Consider the following 14776-nt stretch of genomic DNA (forward strand, 5'->3'; position numbering starts at 1 on the left):
GGCTTGAGTTGCCTGCCTTGTGGTAGCAAGTTTAGCAAATGGTTGTCACACATTCATGAAATGTTGCTAATATAGTTTATTCCCGTTATTTTTAAATTAGATTAATACTTTAACTGTTAACTAAAATAGGAAATTACATATATTTAAATAATATTAGTCTTGCCTTCAGAAGCTTTTGTTAGACAACACACCCAATATTCTTTTTTGATTGTGTCATCAAGCCAGACTGCTTTTGTGGGACAATGAAGGTCCTCAGTGACTATGTTTCACCACCACTTACATCTGATGGAAACGTCTTGTAGCCTATATGGTTCTGTGAATATGTCCCTTTCAAAGGCAAATGTTCAATAAAGTATATTTTAGACACAGTTCTCAAGCTTTTATTTATTACATTATTACCAAGTCTTGTTAGATCACGTTATATCCATTAATAGGCGTTTGGTTTTGTAGGATGAATATATAAAACACAGGCCACATGTCTACACTGATGATAAATTGAAGGCAGTATGAATTTCGTGCCATTTTGTTTGAATATAAAGTTGACAGTAAGCATTATGGAAGATTTCGGTTACCAAAATAACGATTAAGCTTTCTTTGCCTGGCGAGAACAACGACGGAGCTGTTCATGTTAACAGTTTATTTCATCCGATACAATGCGTTGGAAATCATACTCATATCACAAAGAAAAAGGCAACATATGTGATGAGTTCCATCTAGAATAGCCCGATATTTAGCCCTATAGCCTATTTCTAAAAAACAAGTGAAAGGAATACTATACAGTGACAGACTACATTTCCATTAAGTTTGGATCCTGTCTCTGATTCTTATCGGACTTGTATCCCATTCTGCCCATAGATTATGCCACTGCAATGCCTTAGCTCACACGCTCGTAACCATAGATATCTATGCTTGCGACTGGTTGACGCAAAGTATGACGTGTACAGCTAGTTGCAAGTGTGCAGTGGGGTTATAGATTTTTTTTTCTTTTGTAAATCTTAATTAAATCTTCACGATACAACCAGGCAGCAATCAGAGTCATTAATACACAAAAAACATAAGTCACCAGGAGAGCCAGGGGGAGTTTCATATATATATATTAAAAATAGAGCATAACTGAATGTTTTTAACAGCTTTCTTATTTTCTGAATCATAGATGGTTTTGATGTACTGTTCTGTTTCCCAAGTTTCATAAAATAACGTTTTATTTTGGAACCTAATAAGCCGATTATTCCAGATGAAGCATCTATGTGGGGAGACATTATGTTTGTAAATTAACGACCATGCTAAGAGCATTTGTTTGTGGAATTTAGATGAGAATACGGGTATCTTGTCTATTTTATAATCACACAAAAGTAAATATTCTTGACCACCAACCTTACAGAAAATATAGTTAGGTATACAATTCCATGTAGATGAGGGGTTATTTTGAAAATGTTTTATCTAATTTATTTTAAAAGTATTATTAAGGGTTGTAAAATCAAGAAAATTCACACCACCACATTCAAAAGGGTTCATAATAACAGATTTTTTCACATAATGCGTCTTGTTTTTCCAAATAAAATTGAAAAGTAATTTATCAATGGAATTACCGATCTTTTGTTGACAAATAGGGGGATAGCTAAATACGTAAGACGGGATAAACCTTCTGCCTTTGTCAACAAAACTCGTCCTTTCAAGGATAAGTCTTTTGAAGCCATTGTTTAAGTTTCTTCTTTGTCTTATCATTCAAATCAAAGTTTACAGAGCATCTCTCCTCCTCATTTTTCATTATGGTAATCCCTAGATAAGTAGACTTGTCTTTGATTGGTAGCGTGCACGAGGTCTCGGAGCTAGGGAAAAAAAGAGCCACTGTTTAAGCTAGACCGGAAGAGTCGGAAGTGGAAAGGTGGCCGCGTCCAGTCTCGCGCTCTCGCTTGCCTCACTGCGACACTGAGCACTTTTCATAGAAATAGGGGTTATGCGGAGCGCTCAGCGTTCGAACCGGAAAACAGATGTAATCGTTTCCGCTTCTCACTTCTGTACACATCTGCAGCGCTAGGTGATCCAAATAACTTATATTGACAGGGAAGTTCAAGGATTTTATTAGTTGTATTACTCTCTACATTAGGGTAAGTGTGACAGGAATAAAGCGATGAGTTCATACAACGTTATAATAGCCTAACGTTAGACCGTTTCCCAGGAGGTAGCACTAACACTAGCTCTACACATTAACTACAACGTTACAGTAGGCTACATAGCTACACAACTAGTGCTAAGTTATCAATGAAATATATGAATTCAGCAAATTAATTTAAGAATCTCATTTTAATTTAGTGTCATATCCATATCATTATTCTGGTTTCTATAGCTAGGACCTATCGTTCCTAGAAGGAATTACGTTTACTAGCCTACTACTAGGCCAAAAAAAACGTTAACGTTAGCAGGTGTATAAGATTACGCTACCGACAAAATTGACCTGTAAAAACATAGTGTCACACTGGTAGTTGTTGCAGTTGATTGCAAAACTCTGCATTCTTATAGTCCACTTCTATGGAAGCAAATCGTGACCACAATTCAAATTCAAATGCATTTCCAGAAATGCATTTTCATTTTAAGAATGTGGCTGCATTATTTGACTCATAAATAAAATTAGTAATCAATCATCCTATTTGCATTTTCTTCCTCAAGACTGCACATGTTATGCCATAATCAAAAAGAAAACAGAGCGGACATTTCATTTTCATTTTCATGTTCTTCCCCCAAAGAACTAGCCTGGCTCTGCCCTCCTACGTACTTCCGCTCAATTTGGATTTTGCTTCTGTAATAGGTCTGGGATGTCGGTTCTGAAGTCAGTTTCCAAAAACAAATTTTTTGTAGGTCCAATCAGCGAACAGAGGGAGTGGCTGAGAACGATGACGTTAATGTCGTGCACTTGTTTGAGTAGTTCAATAATGGCGGCGGAGAAAGATGCGAGCGAAACTATTCTGCGGTTGTGGCAACGCTGCCGAATATAGGTTAAAGCCGGAGCAAGAACATTCCTTGCTGAGTTTTGTTGGTGGCCATTATGTTGTGGCCCTCCTCCCCACGGGGTTCGGGAAAAGTTTGATTTTCCAGCTACGGCAGCTAGCTCCGTTACAGTAGAGGTGAAGGAGTTGGCTAAGGCGAACGCTAGCGATTGGTTATGGCAAATCAGAGTGGCTCTGGGCGGATCCAATAGTTTTAAACTTCATCAGAGGACCCGCCTTCAAGGAAGTTAACGTTTGTCAATCGAGACATCCCAGACCCTCTGTACAAATGAAATGTACGAGGGTCTGGTTAGGACCAGGCTAGCAAAGAACTGCCCATTATTCGAAAACGAAAATGCATTCTGAGCGGCGCAGCAGAGTGACGTCAGTAGCCGCTCTTCTTCAGTTCCCTGCTGACCGAGCTACCCATCTTGTTCGCTAGGGGGCGGTGTGCACATACGCATTGCATTACATGGCAAATGTGCCGGGAAATTGATTGAATTGCCGGGACGCATAACAGATCATGGCGCTCCCTCAAATTGTGCAGACACTGACAGAATTAGCTGAGCTGGTAGAAACTAATAATATATCCGAGTCTGATGCCCGTGACCGAGTAGAACAAAATGAGTTTCTAGTTAGAGGAAGACCCACATCATCTGGGATAGCACACATACGTCTTGCCGACGTCGGCCCGATGTGTAGAAGATACGTCAGCAAGATGTAGTATGGAGATCGTTGGTATTTGATCGAAACTGACTTCCAGACGATGTGTGGACGATGAATCAAATCACACCCGGCCGCACTACAGATATATTCTGATAGATAACTCCTTATATGCTGGTAAATACTAGGCTATGTCCGATCTCTCAAAAAGCAAATATTTCACTTTCCATAACCAATATGAAATGTCACTTAGCAAATGAACATAGCTTATAGGCTGAACATTGACTTTGATAGGAATAAGGAGACAATGAAAAATATGCTTGACCATTAGCAATATAGTAGCTAGCTAGCGTGACTTGATTCAACCTGGATTTTCTGTGTGCGTATTAGAGACACAATTGAAGTTCATGATTTTATATCAGGCTATGTTGATGGCATCAAGCCATTAAAAGAACAACACAGAAAAGAGAACAACGGAACATAAATATATAGGCTATAGCTTTGCCAGTTGTTCCACGTCTTCCATCGGTCTCCGCCGCCCTCCAAGTCTGTCTCGACTCACTTGGTAACAGTTGGTGATGTGTCGTTCGTGAACGATTCGTTCATTTTGAACGAATCCTTATAAGGACTCGGGAGTAACGAGTCCTCTCAACGAGTGATTCGTTCATTTCCCGACTCGGTCTTTCTACGAGTCTTTGGATCATTTTTCACGTGACCTGCATAGGCTCTGTAGCTAGAGGAAACGAACGATTCGTTCCTTTCCCGACTCGGTCTTTCTACGAGTCTTTGGATCATTTTTCACGTGACCTGTACAAGCTGTAGCAAGAGGAAACGAACGATTCGTTCCTTTCCCGACTCGGTCTTTCTACGAGTCTTTGGATCATTTTTCACGTGACCTGCATAGGCTCTGTAGCTAGAGGAAACGAATGATTAGTTCCTTCCCCGACTCGGTCTTTCTACGAGTCTTTGGATCCTTTTTTCACGTTTTTTAGTAGAGGAAACAGTTTCCTTATTCCCTTTCGCGTGGCCGCTGTTTTAGTAAGACGTGAATGAATGATATTCGCTCAAGTCATCATACTGACTGGTTTTGTTATTTTCACTTTACATTTACACTTACAGTTTAGTGCAGTGTAATTGTTTGACGTGATAATTAAATGCTAGTGTGATAATACATGACCAAATCATACAAACTCATGATACATTATTTTAATGCAGGAATTTATTTTGAAATAGTATTTGCTGGTGCACATGTCATGCACTAACCTACAGTGGACGTAGGTACAATAGTCCTTTGCAGTGGACGTATAGCCCCCAACCCCCCCCCCCCCCCCATTTTTAAACCATTTAATAAATAGTTTTCGATGGACTCGAACGGAATGTGGATGGTTGGTCGTCCCCTTCCCATTTGAGGCTCCACAGCATCCAGCCGTTCCAGGACTGAAGAGAGCTTTACTATGGCAACCTCATTAATGTGTACGTCTCTGACGGCAGAGTGTGCAGCCAAGCTCTCTGTGACTTGTTCTACTCGGTCACAGGCATCAGACTCAGATATATATTATTAGTTTCTACCAGCTCAGCTAATTCTATCAGTGTCTGCACAATTTGAGGGTGCGCCATGATCTGTGATGCGTCCTCTAAAGACCCGGCAATTCAACCAATTTCCCGGCACATTTGCCATGTAATGCAATGCGTATGTGCACACCGCCCCCTACCGAACAAGATGGGTAGCTCGGTCAGCAGGGAGCTGAAGAAGACAGCTACTGACGTCACTCTGCTGCGCCGCTCAGAATGCATTTTCGTTTTCGAATTATGGGCAGTTCTTTGCGGGCAGAACATGAAAATGCAATGTCCGCTCTGTTTTCTTTTTGATTATGGCATAACATGTGCATTCTTGAGGAAGAAAATGCAAATGCAAATAGGATGATTGATTACTAATTTTATTTATGAGTCAAATAATGCAGCCACATTCTTAAAATGAAAATGCATTTCTGGAAATGCATTTGAATTTGAATTGTGGTCACGATTTTGCAGCCACGTTCTTAAAAATGAATTTCTGGAAATGCATTTGAATTTGAATTGTGGTCACGATTTTGCAGCCACGTTCTTAAAATGAAAATGCATTTCTGGAATTGCATTTTCAAATTTTACATTTCAAATTAAATTTTGGTATCTATTTGCTGGGGCATATTTTGAAAATTAAATTTCAAATGTCTTTTTCGTTTTCATTTTAATTAGGCCTAAGGGAAAGAATGAGCAGTCTTAAAGATGAAAATTAGAATGCAAATAGGATGATTGAATACTAATTTCATTTATGAGTCAAATAATGCAGCCACATTCTTAAAATGAAAATGCATTTCTGGAAATGCATTTTCATTTGAATTTTGGTCACGATTTGCTTCCATACACTTCGAGTTCTACAGACCAGTCTTCGTTTGACAGTTTTAATCGTCTGCCAGCAAAAAAAAAGGCTACTCCCCAGGGTACTCGGGGCTCTGGAAGTCCGTTTGGAAATCCTGTGTACATGGGAAATTGTAATTAAGGGTAGCTCCTTTAAACACCGGCTATAGTAGGTGGCCTTTACTACGCTGTGTTTACCTCAAAAGCGGCCGGCCGGAAGTAGTTACATCTGTTCTGTAGAACCCGGAAGAATGTTGCGCATAACCCCTATTACGGTGGCCCTGAAGTGCAAAACACACCCCCTAATATGAGTACATCCCCCAAATGAAAACACTCCCCACGAACATGAGTCAACTCCCCCCAAATCGGATGACTTGTTCACCTTCCCCCAATACAAAAACACGCTCCCCCAAATGGAAAACAACATTACATTAACTCAAAAACACATTACATTAACTCTGAACGGAAAGGGTAGGTACACAGTAAAAACAAGAATGCAAATTCAAGTCATCCAATTAAAATTGAAGCCAAAACCAGCCCATCCCCAACAGGATGCTTGACATACAAGCCATACTTTGAACATTCCGGGCTAAACCCGAACCTAGGACCTAGTCAAGGTTTTTATGTGAGCTGAAATCGAAACTTCACATTAATGCGAGCGAGCGCGCGAGCGAGATTTTTTGCATCAATTTCAGCGCAAATAGTTTTTTGAGCTTTATTTAATATAAACATTACGTTGGACTCACATTGTTAGCCTATATTTTCTGATAATTACAACCCACATTTTTACCTGAAAGATTCAGGGCTTTTGAGAAAACATATTTTTCCCACCCTTGGTTAATGAAGTGACAGATCTTTATTTTTTTACCTGGCTATTTCAGTTCCTCCTGGCATCTTTTTCCCATCCAATTATTCCAATTATTTTCGCATCAATTTCAGCACAAATTATTTTTTGAGCTTTATTTGATATAAGCATTATGTTGGGCTCACATTGTTAGCCTATATGTGCGTTTATTTAGATTAAAACCTAGTGTAGCCTATTGGCTTACTTATCAGTCACACAGTACCTTAACAAACTTAACACATAGTTTTTTCACACACCGAATAAAACAAAGAGAAAGCAGGTGATCTGATGGCCCAATTTAAGAGCGGGTGGAGCGGTCCACCGGGAATTTTCCCGATTCTCCCGATGGCTACTCTGGGCCTGAATACTAATACTAAATGAGCAATATTTTAGGGGGTGCTATCGGGGTGCTTTGTGGTCTTTCTTGGGGGTACTGAAGCACCTGTTATAACACTTCCCTAACGCCGCCCATGGCTGTGGGCAAAACAACTGCTAGAGCATCTAAATGTAGTAATGTAAAGCTTTTGAAACAAGGCAGCTGTCAAATTATTTAGATGCGTCTGTTGTAATTGCCACTAGATAGCAGGAAAGATTAGTAGTACACACCCTATATCATGTACGTTTTAACACGTTGCATAAAGCTTGTACCAAAGACCAGGGTCAGCCCGGGACTTTGAAACACACCGCCCCCCCCCCCCCCCCTCCACTTTCTCCCTCACTTTCTTTTTCCATACTTGTCTCTGTTTCTGCATCTGCTATTTGATGTTGCAAAAGAACAATAATCAGTAAACTATATTCAATAATAACAATCAATTCAACAAACTAATTTCCATATAATAACTGTTAACACAGACTGACTCTTGTGTACAGTTGCAGTGCTGCACCTGTCTCTCCACTGGACCCTGTCACCACAGCAGCCTCCATCTCTTTCCCTGTGTCACCTGTGCCTGCTTTAATACACAGAACAGAAAATCAAGACAATTGCATTTGAGCCACATAGCACATTTATTATTTAAAGCCAAAAAACACGTTGTGCATGTTTAGATGAGTGCCTTTTTCTCTTGGCCATTTATTTTACTTCAATTAAAATGTATATCCTATATATTGGCTAACAGTAATAAAAAATGTATAATGTTTTTAGAAAAAAATTCACAATATGGTTTGGAATGATATTTGAATTTTCTAAATGTCGAAAATACAGCTGCTTACAGCTACTGGCACCTCTGGTAGCTCACAGCCGCATCTTCGGGCTGCAAACTCCGTCTTTTGACGGTCAAAACATGTAGGCCTATTCTATACTTCTACGTTGTGCAGCATTTGCTTGCAGTGCCCGTTGTTTTTCTCCTTTTATTTTCCTTTCCATTTCTTTGCTGAAGAAACAACGATGTTAGCAAAAATAGCTCCAACGAATTGGCTGTACCCGGAAAACGATAGATTTTTGACCAATCGTGATCTGTAAAATGGACTGAAAAGTGCACCGTTGAAGTTTACACGGGGGAAATGCCCACCCCCACCCTTTGGATTTTGGATCGCTCCAGTTAAACAGGTGTTATTGGTATTAAGGCCGTCCTCAAAGTGAGCATAAACTATAAGGATTTTTTGTTCTTGAATAATGCCGTCAGGGGCCCGTGGCCACGGGGCCATCGGCCGTTTGTTTGACAGGCCGTTCGGGAAATCTCCCGAGTCTCCCGATGGCCAGTCTGACCCTAGAAAAACAAAAAACCCTAAAAACTAGAGCCTCAAGTACGCTAGATAAACAAAAAGCTAACGTTCTACTGCTAACAATGTTAGCTGGTCAGTTTTGCGGGCGAATCTCAAATACATGTAGGCCTACAGACTGTCAGACGACTGAATTTTAGGGGACCTAAGGTTTCAAACAAGGTAGGCTATTGCAAATGCATACGCCCTGCGGTGAAATCGTTTGAACATCTTAAGTTTGTGGCTATTGTAACACCTGCTTATCGCAGCATAGCAGAGGGCAGGGCAGCAATCTGACAACAAATTATACACACTTAAGTCGTTTTCAAGCCATCCAGTGAAGGGGTGTATTGTTGACTTGTAGCACACCAACATAGCCCATCTCGCACAAATCCACCTGATTTTCTTATATTTTAGCAGCGGGACTTCTCGGCAGTTCTCCATTGAATGATAAAGAGTATATAAGTGTGAATAAGGTGAATACAAAAATGCGGTACAATGGGGCTTATGGAGTGAACAGGCTCTCCTTTTGACAGGCTCTGCCTACAGATCGCAGGTTAAAAAAAGCTAGTCGTTGCTGCCCTCTGGTGTTCTGGAGTAATAACACCTCCAATCATTGCACATCTCTCCACCTCACTTTTTCCAATAGTGCCAGTATGCATAATACGGCATGAAACAAACGAGTACATGTCCGTTTCCCCCCCTTTGTTTAAAATGGTAAATGTATTACATGACGTCCAAGTGATTAGATGTGGACGTTGAACAAGTACTACAGAATTTCAATTGTGGTCTGAGAAATGGGTACCCAAGGCACTGAAGAACTGTCAGCTTCAGCTGCATCACCCATCTGTCATTCCAGGAATCTGAGTAATAAAATAAGTAATCCACTTGTGTTTTCACTGACATCTTAATCAGCAACTGCATCCCAGGCACTATGCATTAGTGTTTAATCAAACGCCCATACATCACATTAAGGAGTGTGACAATTCAATTGTGTTTAATAATTTTATTTAAAAAGCAGCAAGGACAAAAATAACCTATAACAAAAGTCCAGTCTGACCCAACTCTGCCCTGCATACTCCCAGTGATCAATATCATCCAAGTAAACACTCCAGACCCTTGAATCAGCCTCTGACAATTGTTTCAAGGTTAAGTGCTGCACTTGGCTTAGACAGGTGCTTGGACTTATGTCTCATCATAAAGAAGGAGTCCACAGACTTATGGGGAAACAGGCAATTTCATCCAGTCCCAGGAAACTCACTCAGGACAACTGGACACATATGGTCCAACAAACCATCCACCTCCCTCTTACTCGAATCCAGCACTGGGTTTAGCTCCTCATTCAAAACTATGCTTGGTTTTCAAATGGGGAGGGCTCTGAATTGGAGCTCTAATGAATGACAGTTATAATAAAGATACAATGATACAACACATCCATAGTTGAATAAGCCCCATGCTTAACAAGCATTCAAGATTTCCATCGCATACCTAGCAGGCTGTCCAAGATCACATTTAAATCAGAGACATGGAATCTACAGGGATAGTCAAGTTGGGTTTCCAGGCAGCTTCCTGATCGGTTATATCATTAAAACTGCTTGAGCGTGCTGGGAAATTACCCCAACGCCTCATATGGAATTTGAGATACACCTATGGCTGCCCTAGGTCCACACAGCAGACTCATTATCTGGCAAGGTAAGGACAGCCACAGGAGGCGCTTCTTAAGAAAAAACAATGAAAAAGGAGGGACTGGGACTTTGTCAACAATATCCATGACTGTACAAGAGGCCAAAGTGACTGAACAGTAACACTATGTACAGGCAGGTAGAAGGGTCAGGGTGTGTATTTATCAATTAGGCCAAGGTTGTGAGCAAAGGTGTAGACGCTCAACGTAAAGACATCAGAACAAACATGTAAAATAAACATTTGAGAGACTATTGCACAATGAATCGCCACATCATTCCACCTTGGCCCCTTAAGTTTGAGGATCTCTGAAGTCTTTAAAAACTCATAAGATCTGAACAGCAAACATCACACAAAAAGCAGAATCTTTAAAAATGTTGCTTTGGACTACTATGAACAATTTGGAGAATGAAGATCTACACACACTCTGACCCCTCAATCTCCCTTCAGCACTCCCCCCCCTTTCTTACACATGGGAGGGGTGGAATCTAACGCATTCTGTACTCTGAGGTCTTGGAAACCTCACAAAGTTGACCCTTGAAGTCGATATCAACAGTGAAATCCAGGTCTCTCTGAAAGAGAAACCATTGAAATAACGTTACAACAAAGTAGCAGGAAACTCCAAGCATGCATCAACAACACCTCAACATATAGTTAGGACATGTGGCATGGCCTGAGAAACTTACATTGTTCTTGACATTAGGCTTCATGTTGATAGTGCCAAATATCTCTTCTCCAGTCTTCACAGTCAGGTAGTCATCCAGATAAAACACTGTTTGCTTCCAATGTGTGTAGGGAGACTCTGGGCCTGGGGAGCAGAGACAGGGGTGTTATGAACCACTCAAGTTTCTGGAAACCGTAACCACACCTGGGGTGACCTACAGGCTTGTTTAAACCGAACTTAATGAAGTGTTTCAGTTTAACTTTAGGGTGTGTTGAGCAGACTGAACACTCATACCCCAATGCAGCAAACATGTTGTTGGCAAGCTACGCTCTAATAAGACCAGTGGTTTAGGCCAGTGGTTCTCAATCCTGGTTCTCGGGACCCCCTGACTTGCATGTTTTAGATAGGGTGCCGAGGACCAGGATTGAGAACCACTGGTTTAGGCTATGATTTACCACAATCCCCCTGCAGGACTGCAAGGTATTACAGATTAAAAAAAAAATATATAAAGTCCTCACTGGTGGAGAAGCCTGTCCTCTTGTGGCAGCGAGTGAATTCAATGTTGAAGTAGGTGACCAACGCATGAATGTAGTCGTTCCTCTTCACTTGCAAGCAAAAGGGTGAGGTGAAGGACAGGTCGTCTATCTTCACTGTATAGATGTCCACTTCCTGTAGAAACATACGAGTCACTTGGCCGGAATCATCAAACGAAACATACAAGATTTGTAAGTACTAGAGGGCATTGCACATTAAAATGACAGTGAAGCACAACAATCACATCAATTCTCAAAGCCACCGTTCGATAATACGATACCAGCTCCATTAGCTTTTAGTCCAATCCAGCTGTACAAGTCCACCCACCTTGATGAGGCAGGCACTGCTGACCAACTGTTTGGGGTCCACCACGTCTACCAGGGGCTCCTTGATGGCCACCTCCTTGATACAGGACATATCAAAGCCGTACACATTCTCCCACCCTGAGCCAAGAAGTACAGAGTCATTAGTAGGGCCCACACCTTTATCCATCTAGTTCGTCTCTGAGAGCAGACAGTGGGGTTTCAGCTAGGCTGCTTCAAATGGCAACTACAGCACTGAAAGGTTCTTCACTCACAGTGAATTTTGTAGTCCTTGTACTGCCTGTCCTCAATGGCTGTGACATACAGGGTGGCCCTGTCCGGGAAGATCAGGCCATCGGGTTTCTGTGACCAAGTGCAACAGAGAAGGGTTAATACACTTGGGACTAACAGATGATACATCAATTTCAGAGGTCTGACACTTGGTAACAGCTGTGTGGGATCCCACGCACAACCAGGTGATGGGGAGGCCACTTCTGAGTCAGAACAACCATACATAAAGTGGCGATATTAGACCCTTGCTCAAGCACCCCTAAATTTCATCTCAGCACCCCTTAAAATAATATTAAATGTTTTTTTTAATGATTATGGTTTATCATCATTTGATGCTGGTAGTTCATGAAGGGACATCCTTAGTTTTCATTCATTCAATATTTTGCATAATAAATGAATGTATTAATTGTTATCCAGTAAATTTATTAGCAAAGGGATTTAACACTTTTCCAAAGCACTGTATTCATGTCACATTCTCATTGGGGGCTGAGCACCCCTAAAGGTCTGATCCTAGAATCGCCCCTGCATAAAAAACACCAGGGAAATTGTTTATAGTACTCCAAAAAAACAACAACCAAACAAGCGTCGGTGGATGCACAGGTCCTACGTGAGCACACAAACATACCAGCCACTTGTCCCTGGCATAGATGACTGTGTTCAGCATGGACTCGTAGAAGAGGCAGTAGCCCATCCATTCAGATATAATGATGTCCACTCCCTCCACCGGTAGGTCCACCTCCTCCACTTTGCCCTTGATGATTGTAACAACTACAGAGGAGGGACAGGTGTAGGTTATTCTGTGGTAAATTATCTGAATATGGAGTGGGTTGGGTTGAGGGTTTCAGTTACAGCAGTTATTGAGTGCTCTGGCTCTTTTGAATGTAGTAACTTACTGTGGTCCAGCTTGTTGGCTTTGACGATCTTCACGGCATAGTCAGAGATGCTGCTGCACTCAATCTACAGCCAATCAAAGGAAAGATTAAGAGCCTTGAACCTTAACATTTTGCAGAACCTTACTCAAGTCTGGTTTCAATAGTATATTAATGAACATCTGGATGGGTTACGGTTGTCATGTCTTACCCCTATGACCTTCTTGGCCCCAGCTTTAGCAGCAAACATGCAGAGGATGCCCGTCCCACTGCCCACATCCAGCACCACCTTGTCCTTGAACAGGTGCTTGTTGTGAAACATTGAGTTCCGGTAGGTCAGGGTGCGTACCTCATCCTTCAGCATCTCCTATGTAAGGGGGGGGGGGGGGGGGGGCGCAAGATGGTCAAAATGAAACATGACAATGCTACTACACTTCACACCAGTATGCCATGGCAGCTGTTAATGTAACCTACCTCATGGATACCAAAGTGAGCGTAAGAGTCAAAGTAGTAGTCCTTTGATGTCATGTCTTCCGCTGCAGGCTTAGCCGAGCTCTCCCCCTGAGAAATCTCATCATAAGAGACTACAGTTACAATCACGACTACCACTCATTAACATTAAGGCACAACTGCTATATTCGTTCAAACAGACGCCAGAGGTTTAGAGACGAGGGGTAAAAACGTTGTAGAAAATAATTTAAAGATAATGAAGATTAAAAAAAAATCTTTAAAAAAATGCTATCAAGTGACTCAACTAACCTGGTCAAAATGTCTCATTACAATCGACAAAAATTTCAGCATCACAAAGAACAAGAGCACATGGTGGTAGCAACTAGGTAGTAGTATGGTGGTTCAAGGCCTTTACTAGTATCGTTTGCTTTGAAACAGGCAAACTGAGTTTAAATAAAAATATCTGCCTAACTAACATACGTTATTAAGGTTGAAGGTGCGCCGGCCGCAAACAGCATTGTTTACTAGGGTCAATTTGCAGTAAAATAAGCTGACCTAGCCGCTAGCTAACCAACCAAGCTAATGTGAGTCTTGGTTCTCCAATGCCATTCAAAGAATTTCCGGGCCAGCAAGTTAGCTTTACTGTAAGCTCAAAAGCCTTGGTAGTTAGCTTGCTAGGGGTGCTGAAAATAATTAATGTTGGTATTAACTATCTTAGTACGATTTAGCAGTATATATCTCTGACTCAGCATTAACCCTGAGAAAACGTACACTTGCTAGCCACCACTATGGGCATTAACCCATGAATGAAGTATAACTGGACAGATTCCATGCGGTCTACGCTCGTCAGGCTAGTTGGCGCGAGGTTATCTAGGAAAAGATGTATGCCTATCCAAGCAAGGTACGCATACACATGTAACTATTGGAACATTTTACATTAGACGGTTGCGTTAACTAGCCCATCGAGTAACACGTGATAAAACCGAATGAAGGAGCGTTGTGGTGTTGATAGAACCAGACTAAAATGGATGCTTTAGCTAAAATCGCAGGCTACATTTCCAAGCTAACGTTAGCTTAGTGCGTGTTGTTTTAACAAGTTATTCATGCCTCGTGCCTAGTGATATGAAATAAATATTTTAACCTAATACAGCTTGTTAAACACGGACGGTTTATTCTAGTGCAGTAAAATTAGTTAATATTAAGCTTGTTAAATACTTGTACATACGTAATGACTGGACTTACCTCCATCCTGTCTGCAGTCTCCGCCATTTCGGTTCTGTGCACGCATGTGGGGAGACTTGGAAAGAAATTGAAAAGTGTTCCTCCAAGCCCCCACCCTTTTAGGATAAATACGATATGCGATTGGTAGCATTCTGAAGGCTCCTCCCAAAGTACAGTCT

At 41.3% G+C, this 14776-nt stretch overlaps 1 protein-coding gene across 2 annotated transcripts; it reads right to left on the reverse strand.

Moving 5' to 3' along the window:
* Positions 1-9577: 9577 nt before the first annotated feature.
* On the reverse strand, positions 9578-14699 carry prmt1 (protein arginine methyltransferase 1). Of its 2 annotated transcripts, none has more exons than XM_047038016.1 (10): positions 14619-14699; positions 13401-13496; positions 13138-13293; positions 12951-13014; positions 12683-12825; positions 12042-12129; positions 11792-11907; positions 11449-11599; positions 10953-11074; positions 9578-10838 (listed from the first exon to the last, which is right to left on the reverse strand). In XM_047038016.1, the coding sequence occupies exons 1-10, from the start codon at positions 14643-14645 to the stop codon at positions 10755-10757; spliced, it is 1047 nt and encodes a 348-aa protein (XP_046893972.1). In that variant the 5' UTR covers positions 14646-14699; the 3' UTR covers positions 9578-10754. The 2 variants fall into 2 exon arrangements, with proteins under 2 accessions (XP_046893972.1, XP_046893974.1); XM_047038018.1 differs by having other exon boundaries at positions 13401-13487; positions 14619-14695.
* Between the last annotated feature and the right edge of the window lie 77 nt (positions 14700-14776).

The sequence above is a fragment of the Hypomesus transpacificus genome, chromosome 17 (assembly GCF_021917145.1).
Source record: "Hypomesus transpacificus isolate Combined female chromosome 17, fHypTra1, whole genome shotgun sequence".
Classification (NCBI taxonomy): domain Eukaryota; kingdom Metazoa; phylum Chordata; class Actinopteri; order Osmeriformes; family Osmeridae; genus Hypomesus; species Hypomesus transpacificus.